Raw genomic sequence first — 19,304 nt, 5'->3', positions numbered from 1 at the left:
GGGCCGGTGTCTTTTCAGACAGCTCTTTAGGTCCTCCGGCTCAGTGCCAGTGACATTTCTTTGGGTCTGCCACTTGACTTTTTTTGTTCCGTAAACCTCAGGATCTTTGAAAAACTCCCGTCCAACCTCAGCAGCGATGGCACATTGTGAGAGGCCGTGCTTATGCAGCTCAGCAATCCAGCCACTTTCAAAGAAATCCTCAAGGAACCTTAACGTAATGTGATCATGTGGGGCCAAAACTGGCAAACATTTGTATGTCTGCTGGGTTTTCTTTTAAAAATCTATTGCATGCCGTGACTGGAACACAGCCCCTTGATGCACGTTCCCCGATTAGCAGCACCTGCTCCTGATTTAGTGTAAATATGAGGGATCCCACTCTGGCAGCACCGGGAGCGATTGGACCTCTGGTGTAGTTACAAAAAGTGTTCAGCCTGCAATAAGTGTTCGGGGACCTGCGACTAATGATGACGTCACAGAATTTGCTTGGCTGTACGTTAGTCCGATGATTTGTAAGACAGTGATTGGTCTTGACAAATGACAATACAACCATCGAAGAAGAAACTGATTTCGTTGTAAACAAAAAAAGGTCTGACATAGAGATGATCTGTTTTAAGATCATAGGATGATCTTCTAAACAAGCTTTTATCAGTGTTATGATTATTATGAAGTTCCTGTTCACTTATAGTTTTTTAAATGGTGGAACGGACCCGGAAGCGGGGTTAGGATTAGGTCAATACATGCTAACATTTAGCCGTGGATAAACTTAAACTGGAATAACATCCGCCTTTATTTTGTCTGGACCCGACTGGAAATACAAATTCACAGGATTGTTTGCACGGTTTGTCAGGACTGTTTAGTCAAAAGCTGCCTCCGCCCATCCCAGAGCAGCTTCTCTGCTTGGAGATGCAAATCTCCCGGTTCTTCTGAGTCCTGCAGCTCGCTCACACAGAGCAGCTGGACGGACTGCGGTCCGAACCCTTCTCCGGACCGCTAACCGTAACAAAGGACCTGCCCTGCCCGCAAACACAAAGCTACGGTCCGGCTGCTCTTATCAGAGATACGGTTCACTCGTGTGGAGCTGCAGGTTCATTCTAACAGCCACAGATCTTTTTACAAAGTGGGTTGTCGCAAATTCTCTCTATAAAAATCACAAAGAATAATGTCAGACACAATTTATGAGGGAAAAGAACTTTAGATTACAAAAGGAAACGTGATATGAAAATATGTAGAGCCCGAGCGGATCTTGATGCTACATAGTTTGTCCAAGTGGGGTTACCGTAGTGTGACGTCATCATTAGTTGAAGGCCCCCGAACACTTATTACAGGCCGAACACTTTTTGTACTTACGCTGGGACTGCCTGATCTGCAACACGCAGGGCAGGGACCCTGCCTATGGCATTAGGAAGCAAAGAAACACTGCAGACTAGTTGGAGTGAGCAAGATGGCTGGTGGCAGCCTGCATTTTGGAGTGTTTCGGTGCTGCCGCTTGTGTTTCCACGGACGAGTCCCAGCGCGTCAGCCGGAAGTGACACGGTATCTGGGAGGCCATTCGTATGTTGGACAAAGGTCTGGTCCTCTTTGGTAGCATCACATGTGCTCACACCCAGCCCATTCTCTTAGCTCATAACAATAATAATAATGAAATTTTTCCTTTTCCATCCATAGCCAACTCTCCAGTCCTTACAGTATCAATTACAATTAAAAAATATATTTAATGCAAATTGTAACACAAACAGTCCTTTTTATTGAAAAAGTTATTTTTTAGAAATTGAAAGCTAAAAGTATATATATATATTTTTTTTGTATTTTGAAGCTCTGTTTAGGACCTAGTTAAGGACCAGTCATAAAAAAATGCCAATTCTTGCATTTCCTGAGCTGGTCTTAAGGTTTTGATCAGGAGTGCTTCTTAAAAGCAGCAGCTCTGCACCGCAGACACTGATCATGTTAGCTTTAAGTCTTTGTCCAAGCCTGTTTGAAACCAGCTCAGGTTCATCAGGATACAATCCCCAAACCTCTGGTTCCAGGATGCTCATCAGGTTCAGACAGATCACTCTACCTGTGGATGGCATCCCACAGCATCAGGCTGTGATCTCTGTAGAAGTAGTTGGGGATTTGCGTCACTCCTCTGTCAATGAAGTCAAATCGGGGCTGAAGAGATCTGTAGGTCAACACCTTGTATTCTCTTTGGGCCAGAACCAACAAGCCTTCTCCACCTGTGGACACCACCTGCACAGACAGGACCATCATCATCCTCTGTCAGTCATTGAATGTGAACTAGGGGAAGAGCGGGTGATTACAGACGCCTCATCTCCTGAAAACACTTTTTTTCCCCACTGTATAAATGCTGTATAAAAAATGTTTTGGGTCGTTTTTTGGGGGGAAATGTCTTGCTTGAGGAAAGACAAGATTCAGAGGAAAAGGCCAGGATAGTCGGCCGGACAGGAAATGGTGAAAGACATGAACATTTCCATTAGTTGGGTTTAATTTCTCTCTTCATCCTGGGGAATGGATCAAACTACCTGGAAACATCACAGAAACAACGGTTGCTTGTTTGGAGGCCGAACGGACCAAAATGAGGTCTGACCAGGCCCGGGCTGCTCATTCCTGGTCCTGGAGATCTACCACCTGTTTGACTGTTTTCCAGATCTCCAAGGACTGCTAGTCACTGATTGGCTCTATCAGATGTCTCCATGAGCAAGCAGTTCAGGGAGAGCTGGAAAACAGGCAGGGTGGTAGATTTCGAGGACCAGGGGTTTAAAAAGAAGAGGACATCAAGCAAGATTCAAACACATGAAAATGTCAGTTTAGTCCTGTTAGTACTCTGACTCCTCTGAATCAGATGCTTTTACGGCCCCCAACATAACAAGTTCCCAGACAAGACGCTGGGAACTAAGTCTTTGAATTCTGAGACTACTCTGTGAGCCCATAGAACTAAAATGTTCATATACATTTTTTCTATGGGAACGCTGCGGGGAACAGGTCTCACTGAACACTCTTTAAAAAGAAAAAGAAAAATTAGTGTTCAAATCCTGTGCAAGGAGCCCATAAGTGAAGTTCACATGTTTAGTGTGTGCTTGTAGCGCACCAGTTGCATGCTCTGTGTGTGCAGCCTGACTGTTAGATACTAGAATGAGTGTAGTTGGTGTGAACAATCTACAGGCACTTATGTATACCTGCACATACTGTGCATGCAGCATTGTGCACGGTCAGAGTGTGGCGTAGGGACATCGTAAGTGTCTGTAACTTACATTAGTCTTACAAATACTTCATGACAGACTTACCACACGCTCCACAGTGGTACATTCTATTTTCACTGCCTCCTTTGAGGTGGCCGTAGGAGCCTCAAGGGAACTCCAAGACGCACCTGCGCACCTGTAACCCTTGTGCTATCCTATGGGGTCAAGAGATGACCATTGACGTGTTCTGCCTACCGTGACAAAGGTGGATAAAGGTGGAGACGATTTCATGTAATCCATGGACACCAGTGAAGATCACAAATCATTGAAGGAAAAAGTTCAGCGCACTGTCTTGTGGGTCTAGATGACCCAACTCCCATTGTCAAAGTGCCTAGGATAGCACAAGGGTTAAGATGCAGCCGCTCCTCTCTACAACCCTAACGAACAACCCAAAACTTTACATCACCTGTACGGGTCAACCGTACATGTGACAAAGGTATTAGCAACTTTTTTTTTCTCATACTTGGTTCTCTACGGCTCATTTACTTACTATCGTTTCTTTATTACAACTCTTTGGAATGCTTGAAGGCTCTGTTTGCTTTCACACCGTGGTGAACCACGCCAGGGTTCACTTGCAAGAAAACCATGGCGCTAGCATTCAGGTAAATCAAGGTGTGATTGTTTGGTCACTACTAGACTGCCAAACGGAGCGCAATATCCAAAGAAACCCATACAGCTGCTGCTACAAATCCACCATCAGTTTTTGATTTTGAAGAGACCAAACTAAAGACAAGTCCAGAGCAGTTCTCAGTTCATCCCTTAACCAGTTTTGCTGATGATAAGACGCTTGACCACATGCCTGTTTAAGTCAAGGAGTTTATCTAAGCTTTTGTTGTAAGAGGAGCTCATTGAAAAGGAATTAACTTCTGGTTTTTCGGATTACCAACATGAAGTCAGTGAAATATTTGGTTTTTTCCCATTAACCTTTTTTTTTACCACCTTAAAGAAATCCATTTTACCCGTTTGAAGATGCCAGTCTCAGAGAGGAGCTGAGTGCGCCCCCTGCAGTTGATCTCTAAAGTGTAGCGCTGATGAGGAGCCAGGAGCTGCAGCAGGAACAGACAGAAAAACTCCTCAAAAACATTTTTATTTCAGTAGCATCACTGCAAGAATAAATGTTTCTTCTCTTGACAATCCTGGCCAAAGATTCCGTCTTTGATTCTTTACATTGTGCTGAAAAATGTGTTTAAATGTAAGCTCAATAACTCCAAATTCTCACCTTGTAAATGGGGTGCACAGCCGGTAGCTGTCTCAGAGTCGCTACACAGAACACCTCGACCACCAGGTGAGTCCTCAGCAGGTGAGAAAGCAGCTGGAAAACCTGGAACTCAGCGTGACGCACCCACATCTTAGCCAGCAGCCACGCCAGGGGCGGGTCTGAGGGCAGGAAGATGGGCGTGTCCAAACCTGGAGTCTGCTCCAGCTGCAGAGGAGAGGAGACTGTTTGATGAAAGCCTTTTTGCTTTTCTGTATTTCATGTGTTGAAAGACCCACAACAACGATAATGGTGTTTTTAACATGTTTGTGTGTTTTTTTTCTGATGATCGAGGATATATTTATAGAAAATTAAGATTAAAACAGCATCTCTGAGTATTTCTTTATTCAATTATGTTAATTGGGAGCAAAAAAATAAAAAATTCTACGAGCAAAAGATATTATTTATATTTGGAAAATGTGCCACAATCTCCCTACTCTGAGTTCCCAGCTACAAAGAGGGGAAGAGGGGTGGGGTTGCTTCACTCCAACTGTTCTGCCCAGAACTGAGAAGCAGTTTTCTAATCACTGCATCTCTACTGAAACTATTTCCTAAAAACAGCATAAACATAACCAAAAGACCACTGGGAACGCTCTGAAAATAGATCAAAGATGATCAAAGTGGGACTTTCAAAGTAACGGTGGAGAGTGAAGTACCTGTATGGCTATAGGTATGAGTCCATCATCAGGGTGTTGGTACAGGAGGCAGAGCGGAGCAGCGATGAACTGGGGTTTACCCTTGATGGTGTTGGTGGGGATTCCCTCCATGATGGCGTAGTCCAACAGGTAGATGTTGCCGGCCTGGATGAGACGGGACACCTGTTACGTCTGTTTTGTCGTTGCGGTTCCTGAGTTGACCTTGAAATGATCTGCACCTTAAGCTCTTTGTTTAGGGTGGTCCCATCTGCCATGGAGCTTTGCACCATGCCTGCAGTCACCGGGAAGTTGTCGGGCAGCTTTTGGCACCTCTGTATCATCCGTGGGTTGGAGCCGTTCAGGCACTGGTAACCAAACAGCCAGTCCTCCTTCCAGTGATCCATGCAGTACTCTTGAGTCACACAAACACACTTTGTAAACACGAAGTCTAGGCGCTTTGCCGGACTAGACTTGGTTTTGCTTGTTTTTCAAAAAATAGAAAACCATAGAAGTTTCTGAGACCACGGAGCGGCGTCACGTAGGTGGACACGAGGAAAAAAGCGTTTTAGCAAGAAGCGTTTTAGCAAAAGCTAGATAGCAGTTGAGTTAACGAGTGAACCTTGTCTGAAATTGACAGCTGGAGTAAGTCCGTTTACTTTAGATCTTTGTCAGAAAGTAGGACGAGATGAGTACGTTTACTGCAAAAGTGCCAAAAGAGCAATTTGTGTTACTCACACTTATGAGGCCAGAGCAGTCTCATCGTTCACAAATGCACACACTCTGATTCACAACTGTAATTTCATGCAAACGTGCGATATAGATTTGGAATTGCACACCCTGTGTTTCACAAACACACACTACATGTTTTCCACATGCACAATAAGTGTTTCTCACAAAAAATGCAACGCTGTGTTTCACAAAACCCCAATAAATGTTTCATAAATGCACAATAGATGCTTCACAAACATGAAAAGTGAGACTGAAGGAGAAACCATCATTGTCTAAAGTGAGGCATAGTTTTGTCTGTCAGGATTCAGGCCTTCCTGTTTCATGGCTGAGCCTCACAGAGGGACGTCCCGCCTGCTCACCTGCTATGGGGCTTCGCAGCTTCCAGAAGATCCGTTTGAAATCCTCCAGGTCGTTCCAGGATTTCCCAAACCTGATGGTGAACTTCTTCAGGGACAACTCGAGCAAACTGAAGACAAAGAGTCACGTCACCCTTTTGAGTCTGCTGTTGTAAACAGTAAACTCAGTTTTCGTGAGCTGGTGATATTTAAAGGATATAAAGACCAAACAAGTGAAAAATAACGTTTATAAATAACAACTGGTTTCATTAAAATCATCATTTAAACAGGGATTCGATTGAAAATTGTTCATTAGACAAAAATAAAGATTGGTTAAGTGAAAACTGTTGATAAAATGACACCAGCGTTTCATGGTAACTTTCAGCATCAATACATTCTGCTGTTTTTCTTGTTTTTCAGACACAAAAATCCAAACGTGAGCCAGATTTAGACATGGAGTGACACAGCTTGACACATCCAGGTACTTTAGACCACATGTGTCAAACTCAAGGCCCGCGGGCCAAATGTGGCCCGCCATGGTTTTTTATGTGGCCCACGAGAGCATGAAAGTTTTTTAATTTCTTAAAATACTTTTTTTTTAGTTGATTACATATTATTTATGTGTAGCTGCTGCTGTAATTATTCAGTGTTTGCAGGTCTTATGTGTGTGTGTTGTCATCAAACCATCAGTTGGATGCAAGGCTGTGTGCAGCCTTTTTTTGTAAAATGTTACACGTGTAATACATGTTCTTTCTAGCTCAGTTTTATGTTATTTTTCTTTATTCACTTGGACAGTTTGATCCTTCATTAATGGAGTTATGTGGGTTTTAATAAGCTGACAAAATTTAAAAGGATTTATGCTAGAGTAACAAGTAAACATTTGTTTTCTATGCAACTGTAATTGTCACTTTAAAAAGTTATAATCAATAAATAATTAGTTATTTAACATTAAGGAGTAGTTACATTTACTTTTTTCATTACATTTAGTTACATGTATCAGTTATATCTGGCCCTTTGAGGACAGCCGCTATGCTGATGTGGCCCTCATTGAAAATGAGTTTGACACCCCTGCTCTAGACTATCCAGTTATTTTCATTGTATTTTCTTTCTGAACATTTGCTTGATGTCCAAATTAAACCGGACCACTTTTCTCTCAAAGACTGTCATCTAAACTGTGCTCTTGGTTTGGTTACAACATGTGTGTGTGTGTGTGTGCATAGACCTACGCATAGTGCAGAGAATGCTCAAAATCGCTCCTCTTCTCATTCTCAAATCGGGCATCTTGTGGCAAATCAGCTTCTGTTTTGGCATCGATGCATCTGGGAATCCCCGCAGCCCAAGTGATCCATCTGACGCACAACACACACAACGTGACACTCACACACACACACACAGTGACCAGAGCCCACATGCACTTGCTGAACCTGTAGGTCTCCCGTCGCTCCTGCAGCTCCTTCTTCCTGTGTTCTAGCAGCTTTGGAGAGGTGTCGTCCTTCACTGTTGTTGCTATGGAGACAGTGTGGGGCAGACCCATCATGGCACAGGACACATGAAACATATTCAGTCATACAACTGCATCACAGATGAGTTCAGATAAACAAAGATTGCAGAATGGAACACAATAAATAGAACATTTAGAACGTTAAGGCTAACTCATAATTAATGAGTAAAAATGACAGTTAATGGGAAAGTTTTTCCAGGAAAGTCTCCTGGAAAGTTTTTGGACACTATTTTAAAAATGAGCAGACTTCTTGCAAAAGATGTTAGGAATTTGTTCCACGTTTTCAAAAGGAACCATGCTGGATTTTTGCTACAGGGATATTAAAAGAACTCCAGCTTAATCTGGGTGAAATGTGGGCCTGGTTTTTGCATGCAGGTCACTACAAGGATCATCCTTCACCTTCGCAGAGGTTATCTAGGATCATCAAGAACTCATCAGAGAAGGGACTCAAATTCAAAGATTTGAAGATAATGTTGGTGCAAAGAATGCAAAAAAGCTTTAAATGACCTTATTTACTTTATCCAGATTTTGACATGTTTACAGAAATTCTACTTGAGGCTTAAAAGTGAAAAAACAAAACATTTCAATGTAACTGAAAGTATGTCGTGGTTCTTCTGTTCTCGATGTTTTTGAAAGATTTGAAGCTTGTTCCAATTTAAAATTAGCTTTGTGCACAGTTTAAATTTTCAAAAGCATGTGGTTTAAAGTCCCACTCCGATCATCTTTTGATCTATTTTCAAAGCATTCTTATTGATCTTTTCATTTTATGAAGTCATTTTTAGGCAAAAAAAAAACAACAAAACAACCCGTATCATTTTCTAGAGAAGTGTTTTCCAACCTTTTTTGAGCCACGGCACACTTTAACCTTGACAACAATCCCACGGCACACCAGCATCCAAAAATTTAAAAAAAGGAGAAACTCACAGTCTGTATTGATCTACAGCCCCTCAACAATCTCATATGCATTTTGTGATAATTGTGGCAGAAAAAGCTGGAAGCTGCAGCTGTTTTCATAAAAGATGTAATAAAAGTTAAGTTAGAAGATTTAAAAACTGTTTGTGTGTTCATTGTGGTTTCAAGACGTCAAAGGAAGACTCATTGTATGCTGAGACGCTGTCACTTTAACCCAGTGCTTCTCAATTATTTTTTGCCAGGCCCCCCCTAGGAAAAAGAAAATGAAAAACCATCAGGACACATGTCCCATAATGCATTGTTTTGTTGTCATCGGGGCAGCTTTCGGTCAGTGCAGTACTAAATTTCCAGCTGCGTTCGCTCAGGTTTGCCCCTTGCTCCGCCCCTTTTCTCGTGATATTTTTGTGATGATTGACATGTGATGTTTGTGCAAAAACAAAAACATACGTCACACACCAGGTGATCTGCACAGCGTTTCGTCCACCTGGGTGATCTCAAACACGCTGATTGTGCATCTTGGCTGCACTTATTTGGTTTCACCAACATACATTTCCATCCTTTTTTGGAGCTTTTCTCTGATCTCAGGTATCAGTAACGATTGTTTTGATCTCCAGTGAACAGCGCCCGTTATTTCATGAACCAGTTTGAATTCAGTATAAAAATATAGGAGTGGCTGACCGGCTGCTCTACAATAACTTGTGACCTGGGTTTAAATGTGCAAAAAGTCATAAGAAAGAAAATCCAAAAACGGTTTCTGAATTTTGTTTCTCCTTTACTGATTTGTGGTTTAAAGAGTAAACTTTAAAAAAAAAATTTCAACACAGACTCTAAATAGGGAGCACACAGTCTTTAACTTCTCCACCTTAAATGTCAATAAGTCCAGTCCAGATTTACAGACAATCATCTTCATCCACACTGAGGGTCTCAGCTGTTTGGGAGGAAGTTCTGCCAAGTGTCCATCAGTGAGAAGTAGATAAGAGAAGCCGTGTTCAGAAGAACCATTGATGGAGGTGACAGAACTGTAGAATTGGAGTCTTCTTTAGTTTTTAATAGTTATAATTCAACAGTGTTAACTGAACTGTGTTAATAGGGGCATTTAAATCAGAAAACAGCTGATATAGAAGTCTAATTAAACAGAAATGTATTACTAATTTATTTACTTATTGATTTTTTTTGTTTACGTATTTTATTTTATTGATTGAGAGTTTATAAGAAAATTATCTACAGAAAACAGTTACTAATAGAGTGTAGTTAATAGTTTAGTATAGTATGTGTTCCATACAAAATTTATTTGCTCTCAGACACTCACAAGTTGTGTGTGTGTGCGTTGAAGTTGCGCCCCTCCCTCAGCTAGACCCCGCCTTCAGTGGCCCCCAGGTAAATTGAGTTTGAGACCCCTGTTCTACGGTTTGACACCAGATTCTGTGGAAAGCTACACCGCTAAAGACGAGCTTCAGCTGGTATTTAGCTGGTAAGACTTTAACCACTTCTGATTGGTCAAACTGATGACGTATGATTAAGCCTCCAAAAATGATTGGTGGAGACAGTTGAAGGGGCGGGACTTTTCTGACAACAGCTGACGCTAAATCAGCGTCTGACCAAAATGTTTTTAATAGAATTAAATGAACACGAAGAAAAAAGTATTTTACGATCTTTAATATTCCTAACTCCTCAGTGTTTTATCAGGGGCTGTTTGGATGAACACAGAGCTGAAATCCTGGAGATGGAAAATGTTTTTAGATCAGTGAATGGGCAACTTCCCACTACACACCTGACCATCTCCCGCGGCACACTACACTGGTTGAAAAACACTGTTCTAGGACGTAGTTCCTGAAGAGCTGCAGGAGTTCATTGGAAATCCACCTTTGAGTTGTGGGCGGGACATTTGCAGAATAAGCCTGTGCTGATTTCCCATCATCCCTTTGTCTGCAATCTCTTCCGTTAGTTTACAGGACCTCACACCCCCAAGCTAACATTATCAGTCCTACCAAAACGGTGAGCAGCATTCCAGCTATCCAGCCGTACAATTTAGATCCAGATTCCATCTCAGACGAGGACAACAAAGACACACATGGATCTGTTTGTCTGACAGTGGATGTATCGGAATGGAGCGGAGCAGGAAGTTTGCAGCCAGCCTAGCGTATTTTTTGTCACAAATCAGCCTTTTTTCATCTGCTCCTGATTTATTCACGATTTGAACAAAGAAATGAAAATGTAAGTTTAATGTTCTCTATGTATATGTCCTCCATCATCAGAAAAACGCCACAAGAAGGTGTTAAAAACAGCATTTTCATTGTGGGTGGGTCCTAAAAGTAATAGCTCACAAATGGCTTAAAGCTAAAACTATACGGATCAGAGGAGAATTTCTGAAGAAAAGAAAAAAAATGTGTCTTACCTTTTCCTTCTCTGATCTCTATCTTGGAATCTCCAACAAACCAACGGTAACAAGGGAAGATCTGCATTTTTCCTCCATCTTCAGGCTCCACAGTGACGTAGCGACAGAACCAGTTATCTTCAACCCAGTACCTTTGCTTCTCCAGCCGGACCAGCATGACTGAGCCCAACGCTGAGGGACTGGCCACTTTATACTGATCAACCTGAGGAAAACATTGAATGGCATCATTGTTTTCAAATCAAAGCATGAAAAAAGAAGTATCTGCAGCTGAAAAAAAAACCAAATAAATCCCCCTCTGGTGTCTAAACACATGAAACATGCTCAGGTTTAGATTTCTGTAAGATTCATCCTCATTCACATAAAGTTCTTCCAGCATTTCTGTATCCGACCTGGACTTCATCTGTCTGGGATCGACAGCAGTCTAGAATGTTTGACCTTACACCTTCATCCCTGTGGAAGTGATGGACTCCAATCTGAACCGATGAGACCGCAGTTTCTGACACTCACAGCTCCTCGGCGGAAGTCCAGGCCCGGGTTGTCTAGCAGGGTGCGCTTGCTCTCCCCATTCTCCCCAACCAAGGTCACATAGATGTAGTTGTTGGTGCCCGAATATTCTGATGTTCCAGTTGCCACGGTTACAGTATAGACCTCCATCTGAGGACACACATAAACACATGGAGCATGCTCACAACTCTGGGACGGTCTCATGGGGACAACAGGCTGGAAATGATTAAACAATAAATATTATTCCACATGTTTGTCTGATGTTTTCTCAGTGTTTAAAACATTAACATGTCAAACAGATTGGCAATAAAACAATTAGCTTTAAGTAGATGAGTTGTTTGAGTTTGGAAAATATGTCAAAACACACGTGAAAAACCGCAGCAGGATGCTGACGCCCCTGATTTGAGGCTTCTGCATGGACTGACCTGAAGGTCGAGCTACCTTTCATTATGTCCCATGTTTTTAGGGTTTGGACAAACCTCTGCCTCAACATAGTTTGTAATATTATTTGATAAATAAACATAAAAAGGAATGGGTGGACTGTCACGGGGGTTTGAGGAAAAATGTCGCCCCCACCACAAGCTCAACAACTCACCAAAAATTGGGGACAAAATCTTTTTTTGGAGCTCAAAAAAATTGTTCCAAACCCACTAAATTAACCAAAGCACACGTGTCGAGGATACGCGATGGAAGTTTCAAAATTATTACAGGACATTTTGTGGCAGAGTTTAAAAAAAAAAAAAAAAAAAAAACTTGTTGGACCGATCGTCACGAAATTTTACAGATATGCCGCCAGGATAAGTCTTCAACCACAACAACGTTTTGTTCAACTTTGACCGCAGGAAATGGCCACCATCACGAAATTTCAAAATAGTCACCTTTGGTAGTAGTTACAAATTTAAACCCCTCCTTGGGGATTTCGGCCTATCGCCTCCTAACTCCTCGAGCATCATAGAAAGCCACTCTGGAAAAAATGATGGTTTTAAAGTTTACCCATGTGGAACGGTGTTTACGCCAACCCAATTTATTACCGGGATTTTGTGAAATCGTGATGACTGATTGGAATGAACTGATAAAGGAAAGGCTGCAGGGCGCTTCCGAGAGGCGCATCTCGCCAGAGTAGCCGGCCACTCAATCCTTGGGGGGAGGGCGCCGTTCGCTGCTGGTTAGGGCTGCCGGCGGTGAAGACAGACTGTGACAGTAGAGTTGTTTTTTAATGCAAGGAGGGGGGGCTAGGTGCCTCCTGGAGGAAGAATAGGGCTGGGAGTAGGAGTGAGCCAGTTGCCGTTGCTCCACTCACGGTACTGCCTTTGGACACTGCAATCTTTGGCACATTATTTCATTCGCCGCCGGCACAGCCATACCCGGGGAGTCAGACGGCGCTGGAGCTCAGACCCGAGGGGGGGATCTCGTCGACTGCACTAGCTAAGTCCCATCCACACCTCGGACATTTTAGGTTATATTTTGAGGAGTTTTGAGTTGGGTTATTTTGTGTAGTAATCATTAAAGTATTGTAGTGAACCTGTCGGTGTGACTATCCTGTCCCTGGCAGGAGTGCATTGTGGGAGTTTTCCGTTTGCTTTGTTGAAACCATGAGTGAGTTGGGTATCTCCAGTAAAGAGATTTACAATGTTGGTCTGTTCTGTGTAATTCTAAAAAGGCCAAATAAATGGTTAATCTGAGGATGTTGGACTTTGCCATTTTTTTGGGCCTCCTGAAACAACAGCTGACTGGGGTCGAGTGGTGTATGGGGCACAGGTCAGCTCACTTTTTAGCCTGCTAAAACAGTATAGACAACAGGCACTAGTACCTTGCCAGTTAGCATAGCTGAGTTCTGCTCCATCCTGACCTACGTTAGAGAGCAGCTGCAACAGTATATTTTTAGACGCGAAACCTTGTGTGGTTCTTGCGGCCTGACAGGTTTTTCACCTGCCTTGGTGGGACCACCACATATTTGTAAGGGTTAATGGCCGATGTGGAAGCCATCGAGTCGGACGGTTGCTTCTGCGAAGTGCGTTCAAAAGTGATAATGCTTACTTCGAAGGCCATCAACATGCTTATACCATGGTCACTTACAAAAGAAATAAATGTTAACCAGTTTTTAGTCCTAAATTCTTGTTTTTTTCTGATTTGGATCCTTTTTTCACGAAAAGTGGACTATTTGCTAAGTTGTGCAGCGCCTTGTAACATGACAAGGCGCCGCACCACTGCTGCAGTCAAGACTTGGGTATAATAAGGCAATATATATATATATATATATATATATATATATATATATATATATATATATATATATATATATATATATATATATATATATACACACATATATAAAAAAAAAAAAAAACGCCCCTCTCACCCTCCGCGGGTGGTTTCTCCTCCAAGCTCGAGTCCTCTACCAGAGGCCTGGGAGCTTGAGGGTCCTGCGCAGTATCTTAGCTAACTGCGCTTTTCTGGACTGAGAGCTCTGAGGTCTTATGTATGTGCTGATCGTCCCGTCCCGATGGGTTAAATAAAGCATCAGTTCAGAGATAAAGTTCTCCTCTTACTGGTTGTTTGAACAGATGAAGCTATAAAGTTCGTTTTAGAGAAGCCGGCGCAGTGATACAGAAAATTTATGCTATGTGACTGGAACTACTTTTTTAGGCGTGGTATATCACTAGCATTGTCACGGTGCGGGGTGGCTCGAGAGCCGGTAGGACCCAGATGCAGAGGCGGAGGCACACGGTTCAAGGACTAGGGGGTTTAATAACAAAAACAAACAAAAGGCGCTGCCGAGCAGGATTACAAAACAAAACAAGACTTACTGTGGCGTGGCTAGAAACATGGAGACATGAACACCATGACAAAGGTAATGGACCAGCACAGGAGGAAGGATGAGACAAGACTTATATACAGACAGGGCAGACAAGACACAGGTGAACACGATCAGGGCAGATGGGGACCAAAGGAAGTAAAACTCAAGAAACATGACAAGACAGGAAACATTTCAAAATAAAACAGGAAATAGAACCAAACAAGACAGAACAAGAACTAAATCGAAAAACAAGACACAACGAACTCAGACCACGACAAGCATGTGCAAAATGTTTCGATCGGATTAGAATTCAACCGTGTACATGGGTCCACAAAGTAAAGTAAAAGTAAAGAAAGTGCCTGGAAATGATTGTCTGAGTAGCCAACATGGTCATACGTCATGACATGTCAACATGTGAAAAATTTAATTACATTTAATTTACATACAATTAACATAAATAAGCCGGCTATGGTTGGGAGTATGTTTATACAAACCTTATCTTATCTCAGCCTTTTTTCATAATACATTTTGATTTGAAAAAAATAAGAACAGTGTATATTTTTTACTTCAATCATTCATTCGACTTTTCAGTGTTTTAAACTTATTTGGAAAACTGGAAGGGGATCACTTCCCCTAAAGCTAAGAATGCAAGAGCACTAAAAATTCAGGAGCAGCTCATTTGTCACCACAGATCCGAATGACGGCTGGCTAGATGGCAGTTCCAAAGAAGGAGGCGAAGGGAGAGGCGAGGAGCCCTCGGGCCGATGGCAGAGTGCGGAGGCGGCTTGTTTTCGCTCCAAAGCTTTCTCCGGAGCGAAAACACCGTCTGTGCATGATGTAAAACCAGAGCAGTAGTGACCCACGATCGGAATGAACCGTTTACATGCTCCACGATTGGATCAACAATCGGCATAACCCACCTATCTCCATCGGAAAGAAATTTTGATCCGAACGAGTCTGATCGGGGCAGAGTATTCCGAATGGCGTGTTTACATAACGCATTTTTCTTCCGATCAGGCGTTCATTCCAGTAAATTTTTCCATGTAAACGCAGCTACTGTTTCGAACATTGCATCTCTGTTAGAAAACGACAATTGGACTTTGTGAACATGTAAAATATTTGGGATTTCAAACATGAATAAATCCAATTTTCTACAGTAAAAGTGCCTGGAAATGATTCTCTAAGTAGCCAAAATAGTCCTTAAGAGAATGAAAGTAGCTGCTGGTGTGGATTATGGCAAAATCTTGAACTACAGTGTCTCAAACATAGCATCTCTGTCAGAAGATGCTACTGTATATTGTGACAAATACCAAACAGTATTGGACATTTAAATCAAGTCTACACTTCTATATTTCATTATGAAGTGTTTGTACTCATTCTCAAAAATCATACATGGTAAATGGCGTATACTTATCTAGCGCTTTTCTACCTACAAGGCCCAAAGCGCATTACAGTCACAGACCCATTCACCCATGCCCCCACACATTCACACACTGGTGGCGGCTCCGCTGCCGAACACAGGCGCCAACCTCCGACCAGAGGCAAGATGGGGTTCAGTGTCTTGCCCAAGGACACTTCGACTCATGGGCGTGCAACGCGGTAATTGAACCTGCAATATTACGATCGTGGGTCGACCGCTCTACCGCTGCACCACGGCCGCTCATATATCATAACATGTCCACATGTGAAAAATTAAATTACGTTTACAATTGACATAAAAAACAGGCTACATGGTTTGGAGTATGTTTATACGCACCTTATCTTATCTCATCCTTTTTTCATAATACATTTTTATTTGATTAATATAAAAACAGTGTATATTTTTTACTTCAATCATTCATTTGACTTTTCAGTGTTTTAAACTTATTTGGAAAACTGGAAATGGATTTTAGCCGTGTTTGCTCACTTCCCCTAAAGCTAAGAATGCCAGAGCACTAGAAATTCAGGAACGGCTCATTTGTCACCACAGATCCGAATGACGGCTGGCTAGATGGCAGTTCCACAGAAAGAGGGAAAGGAGAGGCGAGGAGCCCCCCCCCAGGGCGAGTACGGAGGCGTCCGTGGAGCAGCCGGTCGGTCCTGTTTTCGCTCCAAAGCTTTCTATGGAGCGAAAACACTGTCTATGCATGATGTAAAACCAGAGCAGTAGTGACCCACGATCAGAATGAACCGTTTACATGAACAATGATCGGATAAACAATTGGCATAGCCCACCTATCTCAAACGGAAAGAAATTTTGATCTGAATGAGTCTGATCGGGGCAGAGTATTCCAAACGGCGTGCTTGCATGACGCATTTTCCTTCCGATCAGGCGTTCATTCTGATTACTTTTGTCCATGTAAACGCAGCTACTGTGGTATAACACTTTTTAATCCACATCCAGCAGCCAATCAGAGTCTAGTATTCACCCGGACCATGGTATAATAAAACATATATTGCTGTCACACAGCTTCGTCCTTCGCCGGAACGTTTAGTCTACTACTTGACTACCAGCCTCTCATGCTCTGTGTTCCAGTCTGCAGCTCTTCAACAAATCTGGATTTCTGCTCCACCAAGTCTGCAGTCACCTGCCTGTCGTTATTCGTGCCGTTCATTACGGACCAAGTCCTCAAGCTTTCTCCTGAGCTGCTTTTACTGACTCACCTTTCTGTGATCGTCTTTTCCTTGCCGCCAAGTCTCGCCTCAGGAATTCAGTAGCAAGATATCTCCTCTGCTGCAATCTCTGTTATACACTTCCACATTCTGGAGTCGGTGCCCCGCCCCTCTATGAGCTCTGGATTCTACTCCGTATACCTCCTCCTCCAATTGCTCGTCACCCACAAGTCTGCCTCCACACCCCCTGGTGTCAAGATTCTGGCTGGCATCCTCCTGCCTGCTCTGGTCCCCTTCAATAAAAACGGTGGTAGAGGAGAATCCTGAGACAGCGTATGTAGGGGGGAGTTAGAGCGGGGTTTCCGCTCGTCTCGGTTGCATTCTATCTGTCTCTCCCGGAGACGGACATCAGATCGTAGGGCTGCGGAGACAAGATCTTCAAAAGAGTGATTCTCTGGTTGGGAACACCAAATGATCTTTTAGGGATTGATAGAAAATGCCTTTTAATGCAACGTCAGGCCAACCAGCTTCAACCGCCAGGATACGGAAATCGATTAGATGGTCACTAACCGAATGGTTGCGTTGTTTGAGGCTTAACAAACGACCCAAGGCCTCCTCCTCTTTACGAGGTTGGTCAAACACTAATCGGAATTCTCCAATAAACAGGTCAAAGGAAACATGAGAGATGGGGTAGGAGGCGAGAAACGCTTGAGCCCACTGTTAAGCCTTGTTTCTTAGGGAATTTACGATTAAGGTAACCTTACTGTGGTCAGATTGGTAATACCTGGGTGCTTGCTGGAAAAGTAATTGACACTGAAGGAGGAAACCTCCACAAGTGTCTACATCACCATGAAACGGTTCTGGTTGGAGCCAGAAGTTCCAGAAGCCAGAAGTTGGGAACCGGAAGTGGAGCGGTAGCTGCAGGATTAGCGGAGAATTGTCCCGTTAATTTCATCAGGGTTTGGGATAGTCCGTCTAGACAAGGAAAAAGATCTTGTTGAGCCGAGGCCATCTGGGTTAAAGCATCGGCCTGGCGACCCAGAATGATTCCCTGCTGGGAGACAGTAAGGCAGAGTCCTTCCGGGTCAGCTGGGTCTGGAGTTTGGCCAGTTTGTTCTGTCATGATACGAGTAACGTAGCAGACGCTGCAACCCGGAAGAAAATTCAGAAAATGTATTTTGGAACAAAAAGGATTTATTTTCCAGAACGGATAGGTATATGAATCTTTTCAAGTTCGTGAGTCTTTTCGAGTTCGTGGCTGGAGACGAAACGAGGCAGGGGTTGTGGCGTTGCTGGAGTAGTAGTGTGACAGAAGTTGTGGCGTGGATAGAGTCGGATCTGGCTGTTCTGGAGAGGATAGTTCCAGGTGGACACTCGTGGTAATGGACCATTAGGAGCAACGAAGTGGCGCTGAATGCTGGAGTTGGATCTCCTTAAGAGGGCTGGCAGAAGATGAGGTGAGTGTCCACAGCTTGTTCCAATCAGGAGAGCAGAGCACAGAGGGGATGGGGAGGAGAGACTGCCAGAGGCACCATGACAAGTCATTTCTCATTATTAATATTTCCAGGCTTTGTTTGTCTTGTTTTGCAGCATGTTCATATTTGTATAATTATGACAGAATATATTTTTATGGAAAGCAAAATATGCGTTATTTAAGGTTAATTAATTGATTTGATTTTCTGGATTCATATTCCTTTTTTATTCATATTTATGTTACAAAAAGTTAAGTTTTAAAGATTTAAAAGTTTTAAAAGTTTAGCTTTAGTGTGTTCATTAAATGTTTATCTTGTTTGGCCCACGACCTAAAGTGTGTTATGGATTTAGGCTCCCTGTGCAACTCAGTTTGACACCCCTGTAAGACCAGTTTATAAAATTGATGCACATAAGCATGTTGTCAAATTGTGTCTGTGTCTGTGTGTGTATGGGGGGGGGGGTTACTCGCCTGGGGAGTTAGTTAGTATAGAACCGCTATAGACCTTTTTCGCAAAAACCGGAAGTACGTCATCAACGTGTAAACCTAGTTCCGGTTTGTGCTTCGCTGGCGGAGGAATGGCAGAGCCTAGAGTGTTTTCGAAGAGCCTGAGTTGTGTTCCGAAGTTCACCAGCACCGATGTGATGAAGAGTGTGAAGATGCAATCGTCCACTAAAGGAAACAAATTGGACATGGGATATAAATTCGTCCACGAAGAGTTTATCCACCATTACCAAGGTAAGCTTCAGCTAGCTTTAGCCATAGCCGCATCACCGGTAACTCTGTGTGTTTACGTCAACTGTAAATCCTGGTGTTATTAATTTGTAATATAAGGCATCGCAGTGAATATGTTGTGTGTATGTTTAAGTGAAAAGGCATGAGATTAACATAACACCCAAAAATTTGGTGAAGCTGTAAATAAGAAATGTTAAGTTGCCCAAA

General features: G+C 42.8%; 1 protein-coding gene across 1 annotated transcript in view; it reads right to left on the bottom strand.

Annotated features, from left to right (window-relative positions):
* Positions 1–19,304, bottom strand: part of LOC101174953 (arachidonate 5-lipoxygenase) — a 36,191-nt gene that overhangs the window by 1,928 nt on the left and 14,959 nt on the right. The window contains exons 2-11 of the mRNA XM_004080002.4: positions 11,506–11,652; positions 10,999–11,200; positions 7,615–7,696; positions 7,417–7,539; positions 6,215–6,321; positions 5,366–5,538; positions 5,148–5,291; positions 4,456–4,659; positions 4,196–4,282; positions 2,057–2,226 (exon numbers count right to left, since the gene is read on the bottom strand). Coding sequence (XP_004080050.2) covers positions 2,057–2,226; positions 4,196–4,282; positions 4,456–4,659; positions 5,148–5,291; positions 5,366–5,538; positions 6,215–6,321; positions 7,417–7,539; positions 7,615–7,696; positions 10,999–11,200; positions 11,506–11,652 — 1,439 coding nt within the window. The remainder of the gene's footprint in view (positions 1–2,056; positions 2,227–4,195; positions 4,283–4,455; positions 4,660–5,147; positions 5,292–5,365; positions 5,539–6,214; positions 6,322–7,416; positions 7,540–7,614; positions 7,697–10,998; positions 11,201–11,505; positions 11,653–19,304) is intronic.

Source organism: Oryzias latipes, chromosome 18 (genome assembly GCF_002234675.1).
Source record: "Oryzias latipes chromosome 18, ASM223467v1".
Lineage (NCBI taxonomy): Eukaryota > Metazoa > Chordata > Actinopteri > Beloniformes > Adrianichthyidae > Oryzias > Oryzias latipes.
The sequence above is the reverse complement of the archived record's forward strand: the minus strand, read 5'-3'. Positions and strand labels throughout refer to the sequence as shown.